Raw genomic sequence first — 18,686 nt, 5'->3', positions numbered from 1 at the left:
CAAAAATAAAATAGGGCTGAGCACTGTGACACACACCTTTAATCCCAGCTCTTAGGCAACGGCAGGCAGATCTCTGTGTGTTTAAAGTTGTGCTGGTCTATGTAGCAAATTCCAGGATAGCCAGGGCTACAAAGAAAGACCCTTTCTCAAAAAGAAAAGAAAGGGATCAAATTAGGAACGAAAGGAATCATAAATTCATCACTGCAGGAAAAGTCCATCAAGGCAGGAGCTTCTGGTCACATGACACAGCCACGAGCAGAGAGAAATTAAAATGCATTCAGGTTTGCTCACTGTCAGCCACCTCTCTCCACTGTTCCACTGCTCAAGACTCTACCTAGAGCTGATTCTTCCCACACCAAGTAATAATCAAGACAGTCCCCCAGAGAAATTCCCACGGGCCAATCTGATCTAAATTATTCTTCATTAAGACTCTCTTCCCAGTTGATTCTAGATTGTGGAAAAAACAAACAAGCAAACAAACAATCACAGCAAGAACAACAGACCGGATGGAGTATGAGAAGTGTATGTTAGTGGGAGACTCAGTAGAAACTGCCAAGGTTAGGGACATAGGTATTCCGCCCACACTGCCTAAATTTAAATGCCAGCACTACCATCTAGGAGCTGTGAATCTCAGGCAAGTTACTTATCTCTGGACTTCCATAAGACAGCCCTGATTTCCAAAGCATTGAGCTTCTGGGGTAGTCGTGAAAATTAATATATATATGTGTGTGTGTGTGTATGTGTATGTATATACATATATATATGACACGAAGAATTTTTCAGAATTTAGAATGCTTCTAAATTAAGAGGTGGTGAATGGCTGTCAATATTTGAGTGTTTTATTCTTTTAACTTGGAGTTTTCATTTGCTCTATGATAACTTCTTTCTATGTAGCTCAAGCTGGCCTCAGACTCACTGTGTAGCCCAGGCTAGCCATGAATTCAGTGTTTCTGCCTCAACCTCCAAGTGCTTGGATTACAGACCTGCATAAACACACCTGTGTGTGTGTGTGTGTGTGTGTGTGTGTGAGTGAGAGAGAGAGAGAGAGAGAGAGAATCACGTCTCCTCCTCTTGTCTCAATGTCCACCCCACCCCATCCCTGCCCCACGCACTCCTATCCTTTCTCTGGCTGTCTTTCTATCGCATGCCCCTCCTCTGTCCTTGTCCCTTCTCTTCTCCCTTTCTTCTGTCTCACTCCTCTCTCTGTCCTGTATATTTCTCACCTGCGTCCTCTCCCTCTCCTCCCTGTCTGCTTTCTCTTTATGTCTCCTTCGTAGCTTTCCGCCTCTCATGCTCCTCTCTTCCTCTCTTTCTCCTCTTTCTTGCTTTGTCACTCCTGCATCACACACACACACTCCTCTCTCTCTTTCTCTCTCTCTCCCTCTCTCCATCTCCTCCCTTTCTCTCTCTCACCTACTCCTCTCCCCTCCCTCTCTTATCCCTCTTCCTCTGTCTCTTTCCCTCTTCCCTCTTCCCCCTCTCTCCGTCTCTCTCCTCTTCCTCACACAGTGACTCAGTCCACCATAGCTTTGGTTCAGATCTAGGCTATGCCACTTTCTTCTGAATTTCAAGAGTGCTGGTTGGCACCACTGAGTCTCCTACAGTTCACTTACCTGAGAAATAAAGGTAATAATAGCCCGGACTTCCCCAGGTTCTGCAGAGTACCAAAAAAGGCATTGTGCGTGCTGTGGTTGCCCAAGTGGCAAGCCCATAATTAAGTCTGTGAAAATAGAAGCCATTAGTGAGCTGCTGACAAAAGAGAAGTGTCCCCAGCACACTGGATCTGCAGCCTTCTCCAAGTGGCCCACACACACCAAGAGGACAACGGACTCCAAGTTCAAGTGAGTTTGTGTCTATGTGTGGGTTACGAGTGTGTGTGTGTGTGTGTGTATGTCTGTGGTGGGGAGGTCTGTCTCTTTGTATCAGGAACTAGCTATGGGTACTGGACAGCAAAGTCTCGTTGAAAGAGACTACCTTGAACTAAGTCAAGAGTAAACCACAAGAGACCCAATTGGCAATCAGGGGCAACAGCGTAGACAGAATAAAGAGGCCTCAGCTTAGGAGATGCTGGCTTCTCCCTGGGAGACTGGGTTTATTCATTTACAAAAGGAGTGAGCAGCAATTTGACTCTATTCGTATGAGGGGGAAGAAACGTATCAGGTGCTCAGCACACCACTGACTGATGCAGGGGGGCAGGGGTTAGATACTGAAATCTAACACAGTTGGGTTGAGAATACTGGTTGGTGGCTCAACTAGAGGCTGATCAGGAAAAGCTATGGGAAGCCAGAGAAAGTGGTATTGGAGGGGGCAAGACTTCTCAGATCAGAAAGTGAGAGTCTGCTACTCTGTTAGAAGCCAGCTCCCTAATAAGGCCAAGTTGCCAGCTAGGGGAGCAGCTGGGCTACAATGTTCCTGTCTCATCACTGTGTGGAGTGGACAGATGATTCCCCATTTGGCACTTCATTCCGTGAATGACGTTAAACTCCCCAAGTATCAATCAGTGGGGTACTAAACACCTCATTTGTGTTTTGCATATAAATAGAGTCAAATTGCTGCTCACTTTTTTGGTAAATGAATAAACCAAGCCACTCTCCCAGGGAGAAGCCTGGTTCAGGCCCAGGTCCTGCCCCTGATCCAGCTGCCGGGAGTAGGGATACCTCTGGCCTCTTCCCCTGATGGCAGAATCAGTTTACAGTGCTGTTAGGCAGAGGATAGCTGACCCACACCATCATGCTCCTAAGGCTCAGAGAGGGCGTGCAATCTGCACATAATCACACAGCAACAAGAGAACAGTTGTTGACAGGCAGGCTTGCATAGAAGTACGTTTTAAATGTAAGAGCCAAAAAAAAAATAGGGAGAAGAGCTGAAAATGCTATCTCTGAGCCTGACACAAATGGAGCCCTTAACCAAGACTATAATCAGATCCAGCAGCATTCAGAGTGATCACGATGAAAGTTGTACACATCCAAATGGGCCTGCCACAACCCCACAGCATTGCTAAGTGTGCGAGGCAGGGCCAGGAGGATGGCTCCGTGGGTAAAGAGCTTGCCCTGCCAGCATGAGAACCCGAGTTCAGACCCCTGGCTCCCACATCAGTCCAGGCCTGGCGTCCCAAGGCCAGGAAGATGAACACAAAAGGGACCGTGGGACTCATTGGCTTTCCCGCCTCACCCAATCCACAAACTCCAGGCCACAGAGAGATCCTGTCTCAAAAAAAACTCAGGAGACAAGGTTCAGCGCATAAGCTCTCTTGCTGGGCAAGCAGCATCAAGAAAGAAAGAGAGAGAGAGAGAGAGAGAGAGAGAGAGAGAGAAGGAAAGAAAGAAAGAGAGAGAGAGATGATAGAGATAGATAGATAGATAGATAGATAGATAGATGATAGATAAGTGATAGGTAGATAGATAGATAGATAGATAGATAGATAGATAGATAGATAGGAGATAGATAGATAGGAGATAGATAGATAGATAGATAGATAATACATTAGATAGACAGACAGACTGACCAACCGTCCGACCCAGGCACAGTCATATACAAGCATGAAAGCATGCCTGTAATTTCAGCACTGGAGTCAGGGAGTGGAGACAAGAGGATCAATGGAGCTTACTGGCTGCTCCAGGCTCAGTAAGAGACCTGTAGCAAGGCTGTAGCAAGGGAATAAAGTAGAATGTGATAGAGCTGGCCCATGATGTCTTCCTCTGGCCTCTGCACACGTGTGCACAGGTGTGTACACTAACACACATGCACAAGCTTACAGCACACACGAGACACATGTACATGCATGCAAGCCCACCTGCACACACACATACCTGAATGCATACAGACATATACACATATGCTAAACATCCCCTTTTACAGATAAAAAAGACATGCCACATGTCTCGAGCACCTGCTCTGTGTGTGTGTGTGTGTGTGTGTGTGTGTGTGTGCGCGCGCGCGTGCGCACGCGCGTCTCTTGTGTGATACATTCTGGGTGCTCGACTTGTGAGACTTCTGAGACTACATTAGCCATATCTCCCAAGCTCACCACAACATTCAACTTCTGGACTAAACAAAATCAGCCAACGCCCCTGAGATCTCCACGTCCCAGGTGCTGTCCTACACTCATAGAGAGTATGACACTTATCCTAATGTCCACTGAAACCAAGTTGCTTCCAGAGCTCTGACGAACTGCTCAGTGAGAGCCACCTCGGCAGGCAGTGCCCGCACCATCACTGAAAGGATCTCAGCAGGACTACCATGGAGGACAATGAATATTCAGGTAAGGCAGTTCCCAGGGGCCAAAGCTGGCATTCATTCTGCCCGGGCGAGGTGGGGGCCTCTTCAGTCCCTCTTCACCCAAGAGGGTGCATTTCCAAGAAAGGCCAGGAGGCAGGGTAAAGTGGGAAGATGAGTACTGGGAAACTTGGGGCCCCTCCTCCTATGACTCAACCCCTTCCCAACAAAACTCAGTCCCAGCTGGGCAGCTCAGGGTTGCATAGAGTTGAAGGCCAATTTCAACAGGAACTTGGAATTCAGAATGAGTTCTCAAAACCAGGGTAAGAGCCGGGGGCCTGTGTGGGGGACATCAAGACAGAGTAGGGGAACTCAAGTATCAAGGTGAAGCCTGCAGAGTGTGCTATCTGGGGATTGGACTTCCATATGGGGCAAGAATTGGGATGTGGTGTCTTGTAACTAGCAAGGGGCTCAAGATTTGGGACAAACACAAAAGTATTTAGGACTTGAGGATCAAGGTATAAGCTTGGAGAGTCGGGGGTCAGAACAAACTAGAAAAAGAATGCTCTGTCCTTTAGAAGTGAGACTGGGGACCCCAGCATTGCAAGTGGGGAGGCTTAGAAGCTCCTGGGTCTTTCTGCCTCCCTGGAAATGACCTGGACTGAAGTCAGACTTGTTGCCTGCTGGAGTGTGGACAGACTCTGACTAGGCAAGCCAAAACCCAGACGGGCAGACTCAGAGACACACAGAGGAGAGATAGACAGACCAAGTTCAGGAGGACTGATGGACATGAGCCATACAGATAGACACAGTGGTGGGCAGTTTGCACGTGGAGAAAATTGAGACCCTCTGCTTCAGGTGAGGCTCTAGATAAAAACTTTGGCTATTGAGACTCTGGGAGACAGAGGTGGAGCCCACACTTCCCTGCACCCTTCGACACTCTCTGCAGAACCAACAGGATATTGGGAGCCTTCTCATAAGCGTTCCTGCTGTGCAAGAAGGGGGACACAGCTCGTGCTGGTGGGGTTGCTGAGTACAGCAATGTGGGCTGCCGTGCTGACCCTGCTTCTTCTGTGGCGTAAGGACATCCCCAATAACTGAGACATTCTACTCCCATCCCAATGCCTGGGGAGCCCAACACCCTCTTTGGAACCTGATCCCCCCATCTTCTGCTCCAGCTCCATGTCCCCCTCCCAGTCGCCCAGCACCCCTGGTTCTGCTTGTACCCCCAACCACAGCTGCCAGGTGTGGGGAGACGACTATCCTTCTTACCTGCTCCTCTTTCCACTGACCCCCTTAGACTGGGAAACGGAGAAGAATCTGAAACAGCTGGGAGCTGCCGCCGTACAGAATGGTATGAGGGGGTCAAGGTGGGCTAGCAGAAGTGACGGTTGGGATAACCAGGGATTACCATTTCCCTGCCAGTGATCACTGCGGGGGCTGCGTCATTGTCACCTTTTCCCTAGAATACCTTTTCTATCCCAGGAGGAAACTTCTCCAGTCTCTGGAGAAGCCCGGTTGTCTTGTTACCTGATATCCACAAAAACACTTGTGCCTCCCAGTGCCCTTCTGGAACACAGGTGTGAAATAGCGAAATAACAAGTGCAGAAAGATCAAGGCCTCCAGGGCTGAGGATGTAGTTCAGCTGATGGAGTGTTTGCCCTGCTGCATTAGCTGAGCACCACGGGGCTGCCCGCCATCCTAGCACTTGACAAATGGAGGCAGGAGAATCAGAAGTTCAAGCTCATCCTTGGCTACATACTGAGTTCCAGAGCATCCTGAGCGACGAGACCCTGTCTCAAATAAAATAAATATATATAAATAAAAATAAATAAAGAGAAAGGGAGGGGGAGGAAAGCCCTCAGAAAATGTGGCTGCTGACTTCATATTTAATACTAGAGCGAAAGGAGGGCACAGCTGACTACTAGCTGTGTTCTAGTTCTAGCCTGTCTGTCCCTTGTATGTTCTACTTGCTCCATCTAAACTACAAAAAAAGCTGTGGTCATTGTGAGGATGTGAAAGAGGCCCCTGCACGGAGGACTGGGCTGAAGTGCAGTGTTCCGCCTTAACTGGGTGTGGAGGCATGTTTGCCTGTGACGTCAGAAGGTTGAGGCAGGAGGACCGCAAGTGAGAGAGCAATATGAGCTGCACAGGGAGAAAGGAGAAAGGGAGGGAGGAAAGAAAAGAGGGATGGGAAGGGATGGATGGATGGATGGATGGATGGAAGGTGGGTCTTTGTGGTTCTTAACAACACCTCTCTTCTTCTTCCCTTTGTCCCAGTCTCTCATGTTTCCCAGGACTTACAAAGATACCAGAGTAATCAGTTGGCCCAGAAATCCCAGGGTGAGCCAGCCTCTTCCTGTCAGACTGAGATGGGAAAGGGGGAAGGCTGGGATGGCCTTGGAATCAGTGTGATCAGCCAAATGCTGCTCCAAACCACACAAGGAACAGGCAGCCCTATGGCCCATGGAGGAAAAGGCAGGGTTGGGATAAGGGAACCTTTTCATCACTGAGTTCTTCTTCTCTGTGGGCAGCTGCTCGGATGTCACAAAGCATGCAAGAGCTCCAAACAGAACAGAAGCAAATGAAAACTCAGGGTAAGACAGGATGAGAGGAAGCCCCACCACCACCACCACTACCCTGAGAACCACAGGGGCACAGGAGACTGGAGGCCAGGCTCAGGGTGGGGAATGGTGGACGAAAGGAAGGAAAAGAGGGCGGAGGAAAGGGCAGATGATCCATACGCAGCATCTCTGAGGCCAGCCTTACTCCTTTCAGATTCTGAACTCTCCCAGAACCTGAACAGACTCCAGGAGGATCTAACCAATATCAAATCCCAGAGTGAGACTTGGGACGGCCAGGGGAAAGGGGCAGTGGGAAGCGGGTGGTGCTGGGAGCTGCCAGTCAATCTCTGAAACCTGCACCCATCCCTATGCCTTTCAGACTCTGAGCTCTCCCAGAACCTGAACAGACTCCTAGAGGATCTAATCAACATCAAATCCCAGAGTGAGTCTTGGAACGGCCAGGGGAAAGGAGCAAACTGAGTGGGAAGCGGGTGGTGCTGGGAGCTGCCGGTCAGTCTCTGAACGCTGCCCTCATCCCTGGTCCCCCAAGGCTTGAATGAGAAGCGTACAGCCTCAGATTCTCTGGAGAAACTCCAGGAAGAGGTGGCAAAGCTGAGGATAGAGATGCTACTATCAAAGGGTGAGTCTGACTTACCACCACAGTGGTGGCCTGTAACCACACCCTGGGACATCCTGCGTGTGCGTGCGTGCGTGCGTGTGCGTGTGCGTGTGTGTGCGTGCATGTGTGTCATACAAGGAGACTGTGCAGATGCGATTGTGTGGCATGATGTGACTGAGGGGTCTGTGTGATGGGCACGGACCAGGACAGATGGGGACGTAGAAGAACACCTTCTGCTGCTGGGGCGGAGTCCACGCTGTTTTCCTCTTCCTGGGTAAGGCTAACCACCACTAGCTTTCTTCCATTCCTGGAGTCTGCCCAGCCAGGCTTAGAGGGGGATGTGATCAGCAGCAGCCCTACCCAGGTGGCAGGGACAGAAGGACAGTTCCATAGCCTGCGGAGTTTCCTTAACCCTCTCGGGACCTCAACTCAGGTAAAACAGGGCTCTTTGTCTTTGATTCAGAGAATGCAGGACAAGCCAGTGTGAAGTAGGACTGGAGTTTATCCAGAGAGATTTCAACATGGATTATTTTTTTAATTATTTCTACATTTTATTTATTTTATGTGTGTGTACGTAAAGGTGGAGGAAATGCATGCTAGGGCACACATTTGGAGGTCAGGGGACAACTTTCAGGAGATGGTTCTCTCCTACCACAAGGGTTCTGAGAACTGACTGAGGTCTTCAGACCTGGCAGCAAGCCCCTTTGCCCACAGAGCCATCTCATTAGCCCTAATAGGGATTTAAGCATGAAAGAGAAAGGATGTGTCCTTGTGGGGGAGGAGCTGGGTGTGGGCTTCTCAGGCAGCTGCATCTTGGTCTCTCCAATAATCTCAGATGGGAGTAGGTTTTGAGGTTATCCTCAAAGGCCTGCTGAAGACTCTGTGTGTGTGTGTGTGTGTGTGTGTGTGTGTGTGTGTGTGTGTGTGGTATGTGTGTGTGAGGCACAGGGGGTGTGCGCATGTGCCGTGGTGTACTGTGGGAGTCAGAGGACAACCTCAGGTGTCAGTCCTCACCTTCCATCTCATCTGAGACAGGATCTCTTGTTAGCCACTGCATAAGCCAGGCTAGCTGGCTCAGAGGCATCCAGGGCTTTTCTTGTCTCTGCCCCCTCCCAGCTCTAAATAGGGGCGCTGGGATTACGGGTGCATGCTGCCAGGTCCAGCTTTAATCAGTTCTGGGGATCAAAACTGCGGTCCTCATGCTTGCTCAGCCCAGAGAATTTAAATGAGATTCCAGGGCAGTTCCCAACATGGTTACTATTGATGAGGTGAAAGGCCACAGGGGTGCAGGAGGATGGGACATTCTTATTGTAAACAGAATCAATAGTCTCGTTTGAGAGTCCTAGAATTTAGCTGGTGGAGGAATGAAGTCCAACCTGAGATTATATACCATGATCAGACCTTGAGCTTAGTTCCTCGTTTTAATATAAAATATCCCTATATGGAAAGAATATAGAGATATACAAGTCCTTGCTGCTACTCGGTCAGCCTTCAAAGCAAATGCTAACTGTGCTGAAATTCCCGCTGTTCAGAGGCTCCTGCGAGACTTCAGCATGAGGAGCTGCTTTCCTTTTTCATGTCCCTATAATGTTCCCTCCCCCTGTCCCACCTCACCCTCACCATAGCAGCCGCCATAAACTGACCCACTCAGCGCTAAGGGACTTGACACCTCCACCAGGGATGCCTCAGATCGGGAAAACACTGGCCCCTGGAGGCCACCAAGCTTGCCCAAGAGCCATTGAAGAGCCTGCAACACGGGCTAAGAATGAGGTCGCGGTGCTGCACTCCTGGCCCCTTCACTTCATTGCCCTTGACTTTTTCCCTTTTCCTTCTGGAAAGTCCCAGCTGCCCCAAAGAACAAGACAAGAGGAAGGAACTTTGCTTGGTTGGAAGGAGTTCCCATCCCTTGGGACAGTGACTCTGGGGATCCCGGCAGAAAACCCCTGTGGTTTTCTGTGGTAGAAGATTATGTTCACTGTTCACAGATTTCTTACCTCTTACCCTTTCTCTGAGTACACACATCATACACACCACACACCTCACACATATATACCACATGCACAACACACATACACAACACACAAACACAAAGCACACTTCACACATACACAAACACTCATCACACTACACATACGTACCTCACATACACACATACCATATACACTCACCACATACACACACCTACACAGATACACACCACATATACATATCACATACACAGGTCACATACACACATACCTCATACACAACCTATACACACCACACACAAACCTTACACACACACACAAATACTGACCACATACACACACAACAAATATGCATTGCACATACACAGGTCTCATACACACACACCACACACAAACCACATACACAGATCTCGATCTCTCTCTCTCTCTCTCTCTCTCACACACACACACACACACACACACACACAGCTTCCCACCTCACCACAGGAACACTAGAATTACAGGTGCACCCATCCATAAGCCCCACACTCAGACCTCAAATTTGTTCAGTGCTTTGCCAACTGAGAGCTCCCACGTGCAAATGGTTCTACTTCCTGGGGCCTGAGCTCAGCTCTGGTACTGTCTGTCCCTAGGTGTGACAGTCATGAAACTTTTTCCAGTTTTAATCTCTCTCTCAATCTTTACTTCCCTTACTTTTTATTTCCTTTTAAATATTCTTTTAATATTTTATTCTTAGTTACAGGAGAGGTAACATGCACGTAAGTTTAAGGTGCCCGCAGAGGCCAGACCCAGAGAGCTGGAGTTACAGGTAGTTGTGAGCTGCTATCTAATGTGGGTGCTAGGAACAGAACTTAGGTCCTCTGCAAGAGCTATACACGTTCTTAATCACTCAGCCATCTCTGTTTCGACTGAGGTGTCTATAAGGGTGATGCTGTGGCTGACGTGTGGGTGGCTGAGGTGTCTGTGGTTATGGTTCTGGTAATTAAAGTATTACTAACCATGGAGGCGTTAGTAACTTTGGAACTGGAAATGTTTCATAATGCTGGTAGCTGAGTTGTGGTTAGCTTTGGCTGCTTGTTGCTGGTCCCAGTGGTTGAGGTATTTATGAGGTTAGTGACAATTGCCATTCTGCTAACCACTGAGGTGTCTTCAGTAATAGTGTTGGTGGCTGAGATTGCCTCATCAAAGAACTAGCCAGTTTCGGGGATCCCATGAAGAAAGCAATCTGCAGACAGGCTGTTAGGTTCTAAGCTTGGAGGGACAGGACAGTTCTTCCAGTCAAGACCCCTGGGTGGAGAACATGAGCAAGGAAGTCAGGACCGCAAGGGGTGCACTCACCCACTGAGACAGACGGTGGGGCTGATCTAATGGGAGCTCACCAAAGCCAGCTGGACTGGGACTGAAAAAGCATGGGATAAAACCGGATTCTCTGAACATGGCGGACAATAAGGGCTGCTGAGAAGCCAAGGACAATGGCACAGGGTTTTGATCCTACTGCATGTACTGGCTTTGTGGGAGCCTAGTCTGTTTGGATGCTCACCTTCCTATACCTGGATGGAGGGGGGAGGACCTTGAACTTCCCACAGGGCAGGGAACCCTGACTGCTCTTTGGACTGGAGAGGGAGGGGGAAGGGAGTGGGGAGAGGGGGAGGGAAATGGGAGGCGGAAATTTTTAATAAATAAATTTATTAAAAAAAATCTAGGAATGGAAAAAAAAGACCCCTGGGTGACTGCAGAAGAGAAACTATGCACACGCACACTCTGCCCGTGGGGGTCAGGGGTGGCCCCCCACAATGCTCCTGAGCCTCTTCTCTTCTGTGTGACCCCAGGAGTTACATGCAGCACGTGTCCCAAAAACTGGCTCCATTTCCAACAGAAGTGCTACTATTTTGGCAATGACTCCAAGCGATGGATCCAGGCCCGATTCACCTGCAGTGACCTAAAAGGGCGGCTAGTCAGCATTCACAGCCAAGAGGAGCAGGTGGCTTGGGCTCTGTGGAGACTATGGGCAGCTGGATGGCAGCCGGGGTCGGGGTAGGATCCCACCATGGCCTTCTGGAACGGATGAGAAGGACCATATCCATCTCCCCCTAGGACTTCCTGATGAAACACACCAACAAGGATTCCTGGATTGGCCTCCGGGATCTCAATGTGGAGGGAGAGTTCATATGGATGGATGGAAGCCCAGTGGGCTACAGGTAAGGGGGCCTGTGGGAAGTAAGATGGGAGAAACACCAAGGAGGGAGCGGCCCCTGGATGGGACCTCATGCAGGAGTCCAGGGCTCAGGGTCCCACAGGCTACAGGTGAAGGAGAGCGAGCCCTGGGGTCTGGACTTCTTAGCTTTCTTAGCCACAAGTAAAGGATGTAGGGCTTGAGGAAGTGAGGAGCAGGCGTAGATTGGAAAGGTGGGTGTTGAGCTGCATGCATAGAGGGAATACAGAAATAAGGGAGGTCCACGTACAGATGCCCCAAACAGGAGAACCTTTCCTATGAAGGGGGTGTAATGGGAGAGGGCTCAACCTCAGAGGACCTGCAGAGAAGGGGACACCTCCCTCATCACATCCTGTGACTGGAGGTGTCTCTTGTTCCAGCAACTGGAGTCCCGGGGAGCCCAACAACGCAGGGCAGGGTGAGGACTGCGTAATGATGCGGGGATCCGGCCAGTGGAACGATGCCTTCTGTCACAGCTTCCTGGAAGGCTGGGTGTGTGAGCAGCTGGCCACATGCGAGGATTCTGCCCCTTTAGCCTCTGAGCGTCCAACAGGACCCACTACTCCAAAAACCGAACCCTGACAAACCTCTGCCCACTCTTCTGGATGTCTCTCCCATCATGGAAAGCGCCAGGCCCTGGGGACCCCCTGTCAAGGCCTGGACCCCTCTATGTGACTGGAGGCCTTCATGATTATGCTCCCATCCATACTGAAGCAACTGGTAGATGCCAGCTCCCCACAAAGCTTCTACTGCTGACCTAAGCTGACCATCCCATTCCCTCTGCCTTCCTCGACCACAGCCCAGCCATGCAGCATGTATGTGGGTGGCTGAACTATCCAGGGAGCTGAGGACAGATTTCTCAGGAGGCTTCCTACCCCTCCTATCACGTTTTCCCCTTCTTCCCACTCTCTGCGACACAGACCGGAGGTCCCTCTCCCCAGGGTCTGGGAGTGAATGCTCCCACCAAGCTTGAATCATCAGTGAAAAAGATCATGGCTGGTCCCCAGCATTCCTCCCCTCCTTGGAGGCTGTGTCCAGTGTGTCCAGGTGTGGCAGGTAGAAGCTGACAGTTTCAGAGACTTGGTGCCCACGAGCCTCTTTGAGAATGTAGTGCAACTGACATGGAATTTACACCTTGTGTATCTTGGTTATTTCTTTTCTTACGTGACTAAAGTGACAGGGTAGGGAGAGGTGGGAGTGTGGCTCAGAAGCACACGATCCTTAGCCAGGTGCACTGGTTACTTTCTTATAATCCAAGTAAGCTTGAAACTCTGGCTTTGGGCTAGCCTGGCCAAATCAGTGAGCCCCAAATAAAGCTGAGACGAGGGTCAGCAATAACTTAAGTTCAGAGCCTGAGTCTCCTGAGTCTCGTGTAGCGGAAGGAAAGAAACACGTCCTGAAAGCTGCCCTCCACAGTACCCCGTGGCGTGTGCAGCCCCACACACATACACACACGTATTTTAAGATGTTTAAGGTGGAGCAACAGAGGAAGGCATCTCACATCTCTGACTCTACAGGCACACACAAAATAAATGTAATTTTAAAAACAAGGTGGAGGGCTAGAGACATGCCTCAGCGGATCCAGACACATCGCTCTTCCTAAGGACGGGAGTTCAGACTGGGACACTCACATCAGATGACTCACAACCACCTACAACAGCTCTAGGGGACCCGATGCCCCCTTCTGGCCTCCAGTCACCTGCATTCATGCTCACAAACCTACATACAAACACACACAAATAAAAAGTCTTAAAAAAAAAAAAATAGCCAGGGGTGGTGGCGCACAACTTTTAATCTCAGCACTAGGGAGGTAGGCAGATCTCTGAGTTTGAGGCCAGCCTGGTCTACATAGTGAGTTCCAGGCCAGCCAGGACAACATAGTTGAGACTACCTAAAACAGTAATAATCTAAGGAGGCACTAAGATAAACACCCAACCTTAGATAGAGTCAAAAGGGTGGGGAACTCATGGTCATCCTGGTACGTAGCAAACTCAAAGCCAGCCTAGGCTGACAGCAACCTGTCTCAGAAAAAAAATTAAAAATATTTAACCTTAAACCAGGTAGTGGTGGTGCACGCCTTTAATCCCAGTACTTGGGCGGCAGAGGTAGGTGGATCTCTGAGTTCAAGGCCAGCCTGATCTACAAAGAGTTCCAAGACAGCCAGGACTATTACACAGAGAAACCCTATCTTGAAAAACTCAATTATATATATTACCTTTAAAGCCTTTAAATTCTCAGACGATTCTGGCTCTTCCCCTTTCAAGAGGTCAGTGTGCCATTGTTCTCAGTGGGATCCCTGGGGCACCCAGCAGCTCTCCAGAATGTACCAGAAACAAGTTCTTAGGCACACCCCAAAACTGCAGAATCTGACTGAAAGGGCAGGGTCCGACCACCTGAGTTTTAGAAACTCCTCTATGTGACTCTGATGCTCTGAAGCTCTGCTTCTCAAAATAAGCAACCCAGGGATACCTGTGGCAATGGGGCTAGAATACAAATGTTGGTCCAGTAAGTCTAGGATGGACCAGGGATTCTGCATGTGGGACAAAGACACTGATGCTATTGGTGCTGATGCTGATGGTCCACAGGCCACTCTGAAGCAGCAAAGGTCTAAAGGGAGAACAGTCACTCTCCATATATATTTTAGTCATACGGCCATGCCCTCTCCTTTATCTACTTTTTTAAAAGAGCAAACGTAGATTAAGGAAACGTGAGTTTCAAGGGGAAAATCCCCCTGCCTGAAACTTGTTTAAGAAAGAGTCCTGTGCTGCCAAAAGCTGGTCTCAAACTTGCTAAGTAGCGGAGGATGGTCTTGAACTTCTGATCCTTCTCCCTCTACCTTCCTAGTGCTGGGATGAGACAATCTGCACCACTATGCCCAGTTTATGTGGCATAAGGAATCAAACCCAAGGCACTGGACCAACTGGGTGATAGCACTGGCAGTTTGCCAGGACCTGGTCCCTCTTAACCTCATATCCCTGTCCCCATCTCTCCAGCCTACAGGCCCCAAAGATAATTCCACAGGTGCCCCATCTCCCCAGTACACCCAACCCTCCAACCTCATCTTAAAGTCAGAAGCTAGGTCAGTCCACTGTCAACTTATCACTACCTATGCCTGACACACTTGCCTCTGGACTCCCTCAGCCTGAGACTCAGGACCCGGATCAGGGTGTGGGCAGATCTGGCGCCCCTACACAAGACACAACACAAGCTTAGGAACGGGATCTGCTCATCCTTTATCTCCTGTGGGGTCAGCGTCCCTCCAGGGCCCGATCTCGGGCAATAACCGCCTCTTCAAACTTGATCATGAGTGTGGTCCCCTTGTGCCAGTGCGCTGTAACCTTGGCAGGGAAGCCACTGTGTGTGAGCACAGCCTCCACGATGCCCGCCGTGAAGCTGGCACAGTTGAGTGTGCTGTTCTCCTTCGGGACCGAGATGTAGGTGTTAATGAGCGGCTCCCTCTCAATGATGTAGAAAGTGCGAGCGTCGTCATTGGCCTGCTCCAGCTTGTCGGCCTCCTTGCCGAAGAGTGCCTTCCACACTGCACCCTTGACGAACAACAGCGCACCCAGCACTTTGGTCTCACGCCGGGCACCCTTTTCCCGGGCTACCAGGGCATCCAGGACTCGGGCGCCCACCTGGCGGCCTAGGGCAGCCAGGCGTGCCTGAAGCTCGGCCACAGAAAAGACGCGGCTCTGACAGTGCTGCACCAGCTCGGAGAAGAGAAGGGCAAAGGCGCTCAGGCTCACCTCGGTGCGTGGCCGCACCAGTGCACGCTCCAGCAGCGCCGATTTCCCGCGCGTGAAACGCGCTTCCATGCCGCCGCCCTGCAGGGAGACCAAAAGTCAGGGTGATGGATGGATGAGGCCTGGCACCAAGCGCCAGAGGGAGAGCCTGGAGAGGCTCTAGGATAGCCACACAACCCAGCTGCACCAGCGTTGGGCACTACGGTGCCAAACAGATAAGAAGGAAACCCGACATTCAAACTCCTGGTAAACCGCACCCCATAAGCTTTAGCAAGCAAAGCATACACAGTGGAGGAGAGCTCTATAATCCTGCCAGCCAGTGGGGAAAAGAAGACAGATGAGAAGTAGAGAAGATGCAGAGATGACTCAGCACTTCCGAGCACATCTTGCTCTTGTAAGCACTTGAGTTCAGAGTTCAGTTCCCCCAGCACCCACTTCAGGTGGCTCACACCCACCTGTAACCCTAGCTCCAGGGAGAATCGGTGCCTCTGGCCTCTGCTGGCACTGCGCTCACATGCACAAACCCACACTCAGACACACACGCATATACATAATGAAAAATAATTAAAAAGAAATCTTTAAAGAGGATTAACGGGAGCAACGGAAACGACCCGAAAGCTGGAGACCCAAGAGGTTTCTTATTCATGAAAAGCACTTGCAGCTGGGGACCCAGCTCAGCTGGTTCAGAGCTCGCCTAGTATGCATGAAATCCTAGGTCCAATACCCAGCACTGTATCAAGCCAGGTACAGTGACACACTTCTGCAATCCCAGGACTCGGGAGGTGGAGGCAGAGGCAGGAGGATCAGGTGTCAGAGGTCATCATCTGCTACATATGGAGTTTGAGACCAACCTGGGCTATATGAGACCTTGTCTCAAAAGGGGGGGGGGGGGGCTGAGCAGTTAAGAATATTTGTTGCTTTGTAGAAGGGCTGGGTTTGAATTCCAGCACCCACATGGTGAATCATGTGGACCTTCCGTAACTAGTTCCAGGAGCTATTCTGCTGCTGAAGGCACCAGACGTGCATGCGTGTGTGTGTGCAGATAGAACACCCAAATACACAAAACAAACTTCAAACAGATAGCCTTCCTAAAGAACTATCACCGGGACCGACAAGATGGCTCAGGAGTAAAGACACTTGCCTGATAACCCAGGTTTAGCCCCCAGAACTCACATAGTAGGTGAGAACTCACTCTCAAAAGCTGTCCTCTTACGCCCATGCACGCTCACAAAGACGCACTGAATAAAAGCGTAACTCTCAAGAAGTTAGCACATGGCAAGAGAATGGCTGAAACTGAAAGTAACATAGACAGGACAGGACACTGGGTGCAGAGGCGCACACCTGTAACCCCAGCACTCAGGGCCTGAGGCAGTATGACGGCTGAAAGAGGTCAGCCCGAGTCAGTTCCACAGTGAGACCCTGCATGATGGTTCTCCTTCACTACCTGGATTTAGAATCACCATGAAAACACACCTCTGGATTTCCAGGTAAGTTTTAACTCAGGGAAGATCTGCTCTGAATGTGGACATCGCCCCCTAGGGCTGAATAAAAAGGATGAAGTCACCTGAGCGCATCATTCATCTCTCTGCTTTCTGCCCATGGGTGCAAGGCGACCAGCTGCCTCAGGCCCCTGCCATGTCTTGTGGATGGTCACAGAAAGAGACCTGTCCTTCTTTTAGTCGCTCTGTCAGAGATCTGACCACAGCAACAACGAGAAAGGCTCTAATACACCCTGCCTTTAAAGCGGACGGTTGAGGAACGGTGAGGAGACAGAGGACGGTCAAATATGTTTTCCCTAGCTGGCGGGTGCTCCAGCCCAGACTACCCTGGAGACCTTCCTGCTCAACCCCTCCAGGAAAGCAAGTGACTGACAGAAAGAGGGTGAGTCAGGGCCAAGCCAGGAGAGTGTGTAGAAAATCCCCAACCCTATATCCGGGGCGGGGGGGCGGCACCGAAGGTGTCTAGGCGTCTCCACGGTGACCCTTAACTATAGATTTCCCATTGGGAGGTCGCATCGCACAAACTCTCTAGAAGGTTGCACGGATGGTGGGGAAACTAGTGGAGGAGCCAGGAGGAGGCACTGGGAGCCTCGGGGCCTCCCGTGCCTTCAGCAGGGGCCCCAGCAGTGAATGGAGACTCTCCCCCGGAGCTGGACCTCGACGCGTCTCCAGAAAACCCTCGTCACTTCTGGGGGGATGCATCGGAGCCGACGGCCCGCCCCTACAAAGCACGTCCTAGGGACCCGGTCCTGGGAGACCAGTACGGACCATCCTGCCACCCATCTGGGGAGCAGACAGTGCAGAGCGCGCCACAAGGCTGTTCCGCTGAGCTGTTCAAGGGCCGGGACCCCAAAACCCGCATTACCTCCCAAAACCCAAAACAGACTGACCCGGGAACGCTGCTCGGGACGCACAGAGAAAAGACGAGCCCCTTGTGTGCGTGCAGGAGTGGAGTGTTGGACCGGGAAAGGTCTGAACCGGAACTGGGCTGCCGTAAGTTCAGCGGAACTTCTTGACGGCGTCGTAAAAAAAAAAAAAAGCCCGAGTGCGCAGGCGCGTATGGGCTAAACTGAGCTCACGCAGGGGCGGGGTGAGGCGGTGACCAAGAAGGGCGCTAGGGGGCGCGCGCGTCCTTCCCAGGTCAGCGGCCCAGAACTCCAGCCTGCTGGGGACTAGGAGAGCCGGCTTGGCCTTTGAGCAGGAGCACAGACATGCCCTGGGGCACATGTTTTCTTATGAATACCTGTGAGGTGTAGGTGTGCTGCATTTTCTCACGGTTTACCCAGACGTCTGATGAAGGACACTATGGATGAAGGACACTTAATCCGGGGGTGTTTTTCCCTCTTCCACAAAAGGTGTGGCTCCAATGCTTTAGTAACAGTCGTAGGATTACCTGTATTTATTTGTTGTGTATTTCTATGGGTCAGGAGAGAAAGTGATAGGACAACTTGCAGAAATGAGTTCTCCCCTTCCATCAGGATCAAACCCAGGCCATCATCCTGAGCAGCAGGTGGTTTTACCTGCGGAGCCCTCTGACCACTAATATTTCCTCTGTGTGTCTGTGTCCAGTGTGCCCATATTCCTGTGAGGAGGGGCCAGAGATTGACACTGCGTGGATATTTCTATTGCTCTGGGACTTATTTTTAAGACAGGGTCTATCTTACTGAACCTGGGTAACCATTTCTGCTAGCTGGCGGCATCTCAGGAAATCCTATCTGCCCTACAAACACATTGCTGCCAGCTGTTCTGGGGCCATAGGTGTGCACCAACACACATCTTCCTCTCTCTCTCTCTCTCTCTCTCTCTCTCTCTCTCTCTCTCTGGAACTGGGAATCAAACTCAAGTCTTCATGCTTGTACTTTACCCA

The 18,686-nt window shown here is 50.6% G+C and overlaps 2 protein-coding genes across 7 annotated transcripts; one reads left to right on the top strand and one right to left on the bottom strand.

The window, feature by feature from the left end:
- The first annotated feature begins 4,239 nt into the window (after positions 1-4,239).
- Fcer2 (Fc fragment of IgE receptor II) lies at positions 4,240-12,617 on the top strand. Of its 6 annotated transcripts, none has more exons than XM_041678250.1 (11): positions 4,240-4,261; positions 5,255-5,293; positions 5,516-5,569; positions 6,496-6,558; positions 6,750-6,812; positions 6,994-7,056; positions 7,159-7,221; positions 7,330-7,419; positions 11,195-11,346; positions 11,460-11,563; positions 11,958-12,617. In XM_041678250.1, exons 1-11 carry the CDS (start codon positions 4,240-4,242, stop codon positions 12,157-12,159), a joined length of 915 nt encoding a protein of 304 aa, XP_041534184.1. In that variant the 3' UTR covers positions 12,160-12,617. The 6 variants fall into 6 exon arrangements, with proteins under 6 accessions (XP_041534184.1, XP_041534180.1, XP_041534185.1 ...); XM_041678246.1 differs by having other exon boundaries at positions 5,174-5,293; XM_041678247.1 differs by lacking the exon at positions 4,240-4,261 and adding an exon at positions 4,520-4,538 and having other exon boundaries at positions 5,174-5,293.
- A 734-nt stretch (positions 12,618-13,351) lies between these two features.
- Positions 13,352-17,834, bottom strand: Trappc5 (trafficking protein particle complex subunit 5). Its single transcript, XM_041678252.1, has 2 exons — positions 17,710-17,834; positions 13,352-15,401 (listed from the first exon to the last, which is right to left on the bottom strand). Exon 2 carries the CDS (start codon positions 15,390-15,392, stop codon positions 14,826-14,828), a length of 567 nt encoding a protein of 188 aa, XP_041534186.1. The 5' UTR covers positions 15,393-15,401; positions 17,710-17,834; the 3' UTR covers positions 13,352-14,825.
- Between the last annotated feature and the right edge of the window lie 852 nt (positions 17,835-18,686).

Source organism: Microtus oregoni, unplaced genomic scaffold, assembly GCF_018167655.1.
Source record: "Microtus oregoni isolate MIOR12 unplaced genomic scaffold, Mior012 000029F_ref0000214, whole genome shotgun sequence".
Classification (NCBI taxonomy): domain Eukaryota; kingdom Metazoa; phylum Chordata; class Mammalia; order Rodentia; family Cricetidae; genus Microtus; species Microtus oregoni.
The sequence above is the reverse complement of the archived record's forward strand: the minus strand, read 5'-3'. Positions and strand labels throughout refer to the sequence as shown.